This window comes from Grammomys surdaster, unplaced genomic scaffold, assembly GCF_004785775.1.
Source record: "Grammomys surdaster isolate TR1022 unplaced genomic scaffold, NIH_TR_1.0 172, whole genome shotgun sequence".
Classification (NCBI taxonomy): domain Eukaryota; kingdom Metazoa; phylum Chordata; class Mammalia; order Rodentia; family Muridae; genus Grammomys; species Grammomys surdaster.
Window position 1 is genome coordinate 1,599,552 of NW_021604620.1, and position 9,804 is coordinate 1,609,355.

Consider the following 9,804-nt stretch of genomic DNA (forward strand, 5'->3'; position numbering starts at 1 on the left):
GAGAGAGAGAGAGAGAGAGAGAGAGAGAGAGAGAGAGAGAGAGAGAGAGAGTGAGACAGACAGAGACAGAGACAGAGAGGAGAGAAAGAGAGAGAGAAAGAGAGAGAGAGGGAGAGAGAGAGAGGGAGAGAGGTGGGGTGAGTTGCTTCCTTACTCCCCAGCCCATGTTGTCTCTCACAAAGTGACACAATTAGTCCCGAGGATCAAGAATACAGGACTAGCTTCACCCCCTGTTAGAACCCAAGGCTAGGGACCTTTATGTTCGGCACATTATATTGTTCACCAGTGAAGAGGAGTTTTGGGGAAGAGAGAGGAAAAGAGATGAAAATGTTGTCCAGGAGCAGTTATGTTGAGCCACCACAGAGAGGCCTGTGGGCTAGCGGTGGCAATGCATCATGGGGTACATACACACCAGTTCCTCCTGAACTCCTGCACCTTTGTCTCCTGTACTCCAGTTCAACTCATGCCAGTGTGCATGTTTATTTATGTTTTTAATGGATGAGAATCTCACTTCATAAGAGGTTGACAGTTGCATCAATCCCTCTGCCTCGCTCTCAGGTGCTGGGGTGCCAGCAGGCACTGGCACGCTCTGGCATAACTCAGGTCTGTGAGGGGCTTATGTTCTTTTTACATTTTTCACGAATGTTGCAATGTCTTCTGTGGCTCTTTCTGGTACAAGGATTGTTTTTACTCCATAAGAAGAATTTTGAAAGAGCTGTTGGCTCAGGAGGCCCCCCGGGGACTCTTTGAGCATCTATGAGGTTGGACAAAATAAACTGGTCTGGAAGCATTACCCCTCCCATGGAACACTGGAGAACTCCCACCCAGTCAGCCTCTGCCCTGCCCTTGGACTCCTATCTGAGAGTATGGGGACCAGATGTTAAGGAAGTCGAATGAATGTCCAGGAAGTTTTCTCTAGGACCCAGCTATCTCCTGGCCAGTCTCAAAGGTGGCTCTGAGCCTGCCTTGCAGTAGGGGGTGGTCCCTGTTCCTCTCCTGTGCACATGGCTTCTCCTGGCCCTGAACATCTCCCATCCCCCGGCTGTTGTCAGAAGTTGAGCTGAGGGGGTGGGGGGTACAGATGAGGAGAACTCTCCTGAGGCTCAGTGCTTGTCAATCAGAGTGCCAATAACAAGGGCACCCTAGCTGTCCTCTGCACCTCCAGCCCTGGCCTTGATTTTGACCTAATTTCTCAACGGCCCTGACTTTTGTTTTAGTAAATACACAACCTAACAGATGTTTTTTTGATCAAAGTCAGGGTCGGCAGCTTTAGTCTGTTCCAAGCCACTTCTGAAGGTCTCCCTGCCCCCTAGGGCACTCTGGGAAGCTCTCCAGGTCCTCTGAAGCAACAGGCCTCTACCAACACGTCCATCAACACCTACCAGGTGAGTCAGCAACCGTGTCCCCGTGCACGCCGTGGATGGATGGCACGTGCCTTCCTGGCCCCTCTGCAGTCCTGGAACTCACAAGAAGGGCCGTGCGCTGGCCATTTTCATTTCCCCTACACTCACTTGGCTTCTCCAGTAAGACCTTAAGAATGAGTTGTTCACACCTTAGTGTAGGTCTGCGGGTGGCGAAGGTGACCCTGCAGGGAAAGTTTCCAGGGATCCAGAGACTCACTTAGGGGCTTCCAGTGAGAGATCAACTTCAGTTGGTCAAGATCCACGTCCAGCTGTTGAGATCAACTCCAGCTAAGCTCCCCCGTCACAAAGCTCCCCTGTCACAAAGCTCCCCTGTCACAAAGCTCCCCTGTCACAAAGCTCCACTGTCACAAAGCTAGGGGAACAGAGGCAGATGCAGTCTCTGTAGGACAGCAACAGCGCTACATTTACGCTGGGGTTGTAGCAGAGCTGGCTGAGTGCTCGCCTAGTGTGAGGGTTTGGTCCTCAGCACTGAATGGGTGTGGTGGTATACACCTTCAAAACCGAACTCAGGAGGTTTAGGTAGGAGGATCAGAAGTTCAGTCATACGGCAAGTGTAAGGCGAGTCTGAGACGCCTTAGTCCCAATCTCAAATAAAATAATGAAATAAAACCCTCCAGAAACATAATCAAACGAACAAACAAATCGTTTCATCCTTCCAGCACGTGGCCTTGTGGGCCGTGCCATATGACCTGAGAAAGCTGGAACTTCCTCACAGGATGCTCAAAGGCTATCACAGTGACTTCCATGTTCTAGAGGGTGAAACAGGCATGGTGAGGTAACACCCAATTCCGGAAGCCTCCAATGAGCTGGGTGGACTGAAAACCCAAGAGGAAAATGCCATCACTTAGCCTGAGGTCCCCTTCTGACAGAATAAGCTTCAATTTGAAGGACACGGCTCCCACAGTGGAGTTCCACCCTGAGCAACTTAGGCCAGAGACAACTCAGGAGGCCAAGGTGCCCCTGGGCTGTGCTACTGGCATATGGAGTTGGCAGGCAGTCTATGAGCTTTCACAGAGTAACCAGGGCTGCAGTCAAGGACAGGAGACAACAGAAGTGTGGCAGATGCCACAGTGGAGGTATCTCTATACTTGGGTATCCCCACATGCAACTCAAGTTGTATATTGAACCTTTACTGAGTCACAGATTCAAGCCCCAGAGTTGCTGCAGGCATCCCGCCTCCTCCTCCTACCACCAGACACCAGCTAAGAGCTAGGTAGGTGGGTCCCCCAAAGGACTAACCTCGATCCATCCCAGTAGCATGTGCTGTGGGCTATGCAACCCACGACATGTGCAAACCGTTCAAACAAACAAGATGAGCTTCTGGAATGTAAAAGTAGCTGATCTAATCAATTCTTATGAACAGTGCCTCTGCTGGCTTGCCAGGACCAGGAAACCAAGCTATGATTTAAGGACCCCACAAACCCACCCCTCCCTTCACACCCCTGCCCGGTCCCCAGCACTCACACAAGGTACTCCTCTGGACACAGAACTGGCTCTTCCTAAGTCCGGGGGCTGCAAGAGTCCTTGGGGCTCCTCAGTGCAGGACTGGAGAGAGTGACATCAGAAAATGATGGGATTTAAATGGTGTGGCCACTTCCTCTCCTCCCTCTCCACTCATCTTTTCCTTTCTGATCTTACTCCCTCCCAGGCACAGCTGTGGCCAACTCTGCCCCAGCAGCCTCAGGAGCCTGTGACCCAAAGCATGGCCATCCCAGAACCTCAACCTACTCAGCCCTCCCCCAGGAGGCTCTCTGTTGTTTTTGGAATCCCGAAGCCCAAAGGCCACTCTTGCCCAGCTTTAGATGGTCCCTCTAGCTCTCAGCCCACTGTTGTTGCATTTTTGACATCGTTCTGGGCACAGCAGCTACACACATATAGGCTGAGCCAGGCATCAGAAGCCTGTCTCTAGGGTCCTGGGGGCAGAACTGAGCTTTCTCCTTCTTCTGTCCATCAAGGGTGTGGGAAGCCATCAGTCACTAAATTCCACCAGCACTTCTAACAACACCCGACAATTACACAGGCTTACTACAAGCCAGAGTCTCTTCTCACCACTTCCCTCCTGCCGTCATTCACTAGGGCAAGCGCAGTTTTATCTCTCTGAGGTGACCAGACACTGAGAGGCCAAGGAAGTTGCCAAAGTCACTCAGCCAAACCTAGCTGAGCTGGGACTCACTCCTGGAGTCCATGGAGAGACAGTGTGAGGACTTGGGTGGAAGAAGGAACTGGATGTTAGACCACTCCTGCTCAAGCAGCCTCACTGGGAGATGCTTCAAGGGCTGATGCTTCCCGGATGGGAAAGCAAGCCCAACGCCCATGGGCACAGCGAAGGCAACCACGGCCTCTGACTTGCGGAGTTAGGAGGGGTCATAGAACGATCCACACAGGGGCAAGGGTTTGGTGGGGCGTGGAGGGTGCTTTGGAAACTTCCGGCCCAGCCAGCCTGCAGGAAAACCAGGACCCCACCAGTCAGTTTCACTGTCCCACATAGTTGGCTTACCGGTAAGAGTTCAGCTTGACATAATCCTTGCAGCCAATCCTGGGCTCTAACAAGAGTTTCCCAGAAAGAGATTTTAATGCATTAGTCTTAGCCATTTTCCCTTTGTGTGGCTTCCAGAGGCTTCCTATGACCACTGATTCTAACCTGTGGTACTAAGACCTTCCGGACTGCCCCAGAGAACTGAACAGAAATGGAAAGTGACATTTCCAAGGACACACAGCAAGGACATTGTAAAACACAAAGTCAGAACCCAGCTGCTGCCCCAGCTACAGCCCTTCCCCTCACAGACAGCACAGGTTCCTACTGAGACGCTGCCTGCCAGCCCATAGCTGAAGGACTTCCAGGTGCCAGGATCTCTCACCTGGGAGGTGAACTGACACCAGGGGGGCACTAGTGGCCACATGTCCTGCCTCCAGTCCCCTTCCCTGCCTTCTGCCTGGAAATCCGAGAGCCCTGGCAGCAGGCTTGTGCTGTCGAACCTCCCCCATCCTCAGAACTGGACAAGAAGAGGCCCCACTTCTGCAATAGGGGTTCTGGCTTCCTCACAGCCATGCTGTTGTCTGTCTGCCTGTCCACTGAGTTAATGACTCCTCCAATAACCTCCTTACCCACCCCCCACCGTCCCCTCAATGTTCCTTAAACCCACACTGAGGAGCTTTCACAGTGAACCTGGGTGTGCAAGTTGGCTTACCAGTAAGAGTTCGACTCGACATAATCCTACTCAGGCAGATTTAGACAAGGTTTATCTGGTAACAGTGCCCTTCTTGATAAGTTTCCCACAGGGCTAGGTATTCCCCAAGGCAGTGAGGCAACAGGTATTGTTCCAGTTTCACAGGGCACGCAGGACCATGGTGCCAGACAGAGCCGCCCAGAGCTCTGGCCTCTATGCCTGGATCATTATCCTCATGGGCCATCCTCTTAACTTTGTCTGTTGCTTGACGCAGAGTCTCACTCACAGTGTGAGCTGGCCTCAAACTTGCTGTCCTCCCATTTCTGTACCCCAAGCACTGGCATCGGGAATGTGCGCGACACCAAGCTCTCCTCTTTGGACAAGTTATTTTTCTTTTTACTTTATGCATCTGAATATCTTGCCTGGTCGGATAGAGACATACCACACATGTGCCTGAGGGCCATAGAGGCTGTAGAGGGTGTCAGATCCTCTGGAGCTATAGTTACAGACAGTGGGAAGCTACGGCTTGGGTTCTGGGAACAGAACCTGGGATGTCCCAAAGCACCTTTAACCACTAAGCCATCTACCTCTCCAGCATCAAAATGTTAAGTGGGTTCTAGACCAGTGAGAGACCGTGTCTCAAAAAAACCTAAAGAATGACACCAAGGTTGACCTCTGACCTCCACAGGCACATGCATACACAAATAAATAAAAATAAAACTTCAGTGTAGAATGTACTAGAAAGACACAAGGAAAGTTGCCGAAGATGCTAAATCTCTCCACACCTCTCCCTGCCTGGCAGATGTGGCTCTCAGGACAATTAAGCATATCCTGTCTGTCTTCTTGCCCAGACCCCTGTCTGCAGCCACAGTTGGTTCCCAGCATGACAGAACCTCTCCACCCACCCAACTCCCTGAGTCTGAATTCCTCGGGGGTTCTTGGCTTTATCAAAATGTCTGTGGTGCTAAGATCCTTGGAGGGAGCAGCCGTGTTCCCAGCACAGCCCTTGGCAGGGCAGAGCAGGCACTCACAGGGTCCCCAGCCTCTTCCCTGCTTTCCTCTTTTTAAGCCTCCCCCATTGTCATTTTGCTGAGTTTAAAATGAATCACCTTTATCAACCCTAGAGACAGAAAACAAAGTACTTTCTGGGATGGTTACCCACTCCTCTGAGCCACAGGTTTCTCACCTGGAAGAGAGCTTGCCTAGAACTGCTGAGCCATGCAAGTCTGGCTTTTTACTCCAGCAAGAAGACAGAGTGAATGGAAGTCCTGGATGGAGGGGCAGGAATTCACAATGTAGGTCCCAAAAAGAAGAGAGAGAGAGCTTTCCCTGGCGTGGAAGTTGCTCCATGCCTCCCTCTCCCAGAACCCAGGTCCAGGATTCTGGAACCACTGGAGCCACAGAGCATCCCCGCCCTCCCCAAGGGCTACCAGACCTACTAGAGCAGGATGTGCTGCCAGGGACATCCACCGGAGTCTGAGAGGGCCCAGTGGTTGCTGCCTCTTCTTCAGGGACGTGCAGAGTGAGCATGAATCTCAGGACACACATCCTGGTTTCCTGGGGTTGGGGAAGTATGCTCTTCCCTGGTAAGTCCTCCCATCCGCTGCCCTGAGCCAAGCTGTAATGACTCCCACCCCAGGAAGGAGTGCCCCGAGAACAGTCCAGTAACCCTGGAAAGCATAGTCCTCAACTTCCCAGCAGCAAGCTAAGCACACTAACTCAACCTTGCAGCTCATGTGCAACTTCCTGGACACCTAGCTGGTCTTCTCCGCTCTACCCAGCACACTGGTCAGCAAAGTGGCTCCCCGCACCATCCTTCCTCTCCCTTCTCCCCACCACCTCAAGGTGGTTCTGCTAGATGTTTTGTTGTCTGCTTCCTCATCCAGCTAGGAACTCTCCTGCAATGAATGAATGAATGAGCGGGTGGGTAGATGTGCAATGTGCTGCTGGCTGTACACTCTAAGTCTAAGGCAGTCTAAGACTGACTCCTGTCTCCTGTGGTGCTGCAGGCAGACCCAGTCGGGGGTCCCACACCTGGGGAGAACCAGGGAACCAGTAACAGGTAGGCAAGGAGTCGGCGAGTGACAAACACAAACACAAGAGGGTGCTGGATCAGAGTGTAATTCATATGTGCAAGCATCAGACTTTTTAACAGAAAAAAAAAGAAGTTAACCATTTATACAGTAGCCAAGAGCATTCGGACCACACATGGCCAATTTCAACATCAAACAGAAAATAACTTTTCATGAGACCCGTCAAAAATCAGACACTGATTTCACAAAGATGATATCAGTATTTTCTGAGGTTAGTATATTCTTAGATTTTGGTGTCTAGCAAACCCCACAGGCTTTGAGAGGCACTATCCCAGTGCTCTGCAACCCACTGCCTAACAAACCAACATCCAGCCTTTGAATAGTGTCTCCTAATGCTTTCTTATTATAGCCTTAAAAGAAGTGGTTATGCCCCAGCAACCCTCTCTACCTACATGTCACAAATACTTACACTCTGGAAGTTTAGTCCCCAGGGAGGCTGTGAGAAGGAGAAGGAGGGACCTTAAGAGATGGGCCTCAAGGAAGGCAGTGATCTTGGAGGGGGTGGTACTAGAAGGTCTCAAGCATGGGTTATTACTAAATGAGTTGTCTGGGCTGCTGCTCTGGCTTCCGGCCTGGCCATGTGGTAAGTTCTCAGTACTGCGATGCATCTGCCTTGAGGTCTCTTACCAGAGGGGGTCAGATGCTGGCCCCACACACTTGAACCTCCAGAACACTAAGCTAAGTCGACTTATTTCCTTTAAAAGTTGTGTGTGTGTGTGTGTGTGTGTGTGTGTGTGTGTTATATGTGCACCTGTGCAGGTGAGGTCAGAGGACAACCTGTGAGACTGTTTTCTCCTTCCACCATGTGGGTTCCAGAGGTCAGGCTAGGGGCAAGCATCCTTACCCACTGAGCTCTCCCACCGGCCGTCAACCTCTTTCTTGATAAAGTGTTAGCCGCTGGTATTTTGTCAGAGCAACATGAAATGGAGTAATGAACGTGTTTGGTTCCAGTTTCACCTGTCCTATCGATAGCTGAGGATCTAGACCAGGATCCCACATGACCTTTCCTGAGTTTCCTCAGTCCATCCATCCTGGAACAGTACCATGGTCTTGCTTTGTCTCATCTAGCCTTGGTAGCTTTAAAGAACACTGACCATCATGTCATCTATGGGAACTTTATGCTCCCACAATGACTTAGAAGCAGAGTGGGCTCTCCTCTTTTTGTTCAGATCATTGTAGACTAGATCATTTCTTTGCCTCGATGGCTGTCACAGTTTATCTTGTTGGCCCAGCTGTCTCCACCCATTTAAATACCTCAACATAGCTGCATCCTGTCCGGCCGAGTGGTGGCCAGAGGCTGTCATCTGACCTGTGTGTCGCTCCCCAGCTGCAGACCCTCAAGTGATACACTATCTGGGGCGTAGCAAAGGTGGCTGGGGATGTTCACAGCTCTGCATGGGCAGCCAAGTTTCCATAGAACTCACCAAAGCATCTTCCCAGCAAGGCTGGCTTTTCCCTGAAGCAGGTGGGCTGCAGGGGAGTGTCGTCACTCCAGAGACAGGGAAGAAAAGTCAGGCCAGCACAGGGGTCAGACCCTGGCAGCACTGAAAGACCCTAAGGAGGGAACTTGCTAAGGAACTCTGGCCTGGGTGGAGACCTAACATTACAGTTGGAAGGGTCAAGTACCTGGCTAGGAGGCTCAGAAGGAGGGACGACCTATTGGAAGGCAGATGTACCTTAAGCAATGCTACAAAGGTAGGAGGAATAATTAATTCTGTAATGAGATACCAGACCTCTCCTTGCCAGAATCCCCACCTCCCTAACCATCCTTACTAGCTGAAGCAGCAACATGAGGTTCAGTGCAGTCTTCCTACCTTTATGAGGTACCAGTTTTCTGATGTCTTTGTCCTCTCTCCTTCCTTCTGATGCTGGCTGAAACCTATGTAGGCGTTCTCCATACTCTTCTCTAAGGCTCCTTCCCTGCCAGTGTCTGACCCCTGTGCTGGCCTAACAAGGATGGAGGGAATGCCCTGACTTTTTCTCTTCCCCCTTCCTCCCCTTCAGGCAGCTGCTGAAATTTACAGCTTACCTGCCCTGGAGAGTTCATTTTAAACTCTAATAGAATCGTCCTTGAGTGTCCATGTGACTCACTCTAAAATTCTTTTATTAATGAAACTAAGAACCCCTCCAGAAAGCCCCAAACTTCCCCCATATCAATCTCATGGTTCCAGGTCCTTCCTTTGGAGCTATGCATCCCCTTACAGTGCCACCAGCCTCATACCCTGAGTCCTTTGCTTCCATCACCCTCTGGCAGGCCTCTAGAGTGGCAGGAAATCCACACAGACAGCTGGCAGCACTTGCCCAAATTCCTACACCACTGAGAGGAAGTGTTCTCCACCCCAGAGATGGTTACCAGCTGTTCTGCACCAGTCATAAGGCCAGCCAGTGAATCCAAAATGGAGCTCAGAGTGAAAGGGCATGGATGTGGGTTTTGTTCTTAGAGGCATTGTGGAGACCCCGTGCTTTTCTTTTCTGCAGAGCCCAGAGTGTAAAGCCAGGAACCTTTGGCTGTAGCCAACCTTCATCTCCCACCATCTACCTCCAGCGCCTCCTTCCTGCCTCCTAAACTCTCCAGGTCTTCCTGACCCCCTGCTCAGATCCCTCTCCAGGTCTAGGGCAGCCTGACTATTATTCAAGTATAGATGACTCCCTCCTAGGCTACAAGTAGCTTCTAGTCAGGGCCTTGTTCTCTGCACAGCATGCCTGGCACCGTCCCCCACATGGGGCCATCTGCAATCTGCAACAGCTTGTCTGCACTCAGCAAGAGAGCACCTGGCCCAGGAGCCCTGGTCAGGCCCCATCCTCTGCCTCTCTCTCCTTTCCCCTTCTTCCTGGGGGTGAATTCAGTCCGTCCTCACTAAGCATATGGGACTCATCTAGTCTTCCCCCACTCTGGCCTCCTAACCCCACAACTGCCCTGCAACAAAACACACTGAATGAGCACCCACCTTTACTCACACTGGTGAGATGTCTGCTGCCTACACAGTGGGCCTCTCTGGCCTTCTGACCTGTCTCTTCAGCACATCCAGTCACAAGTAAGTGGAGCTCTGGAGTGTAGGAAGAAAGGAGTTGCTTCCTCTGAGGGAAGGATATATAACACTTCCCACAATTCTCAGCCTC

At 51.3% G+C, this 9,804-nt stretch overlaps 1 protein-coding gene across 8 annotated transcripts in view; it reads right to left on the reverse strand.

The window, feature by feature from the left end:
* Positions 1–6,152, reverse strand: part of Ackr2 (atypical chemokine receptor 2) — a 12,310-nt gene extending 6,158 nt beyond the window's left edge. The window contains exons 1-4 of one of the 8 annotated variants that reach the window (XM_028767263.1): positions 6,031–6,047; positions 5,778–5,859; positions 3,922–3,967; positions 2,889–2,969 (exon numbers count right to left, since the gene is read on the reverse strand). Coding sequence is in view for 1 of the 8 variants with exons in the window: in XM_028767261.1 (XP_028623094.1) it covers positions 5,778–5,859; positions 6,031–6,121 (173 nt within the window). In the remaining 7 variants the exon portion in view is untranslated. Of the gene's footprint in view, positions 1–2,888; positions 2,970–3,473; positions 5,212–5,777; positions 5,892–6,030 lie in introns of those variants that run through there. The other 7 variants (XM_028767266.1, XM_028767268.1, XM_028767261.1 and 4 more) reach the window with 7 other exon arrangements.
* Positions 6,153–9,804: the final 3,652 nt, after the last annotated feature.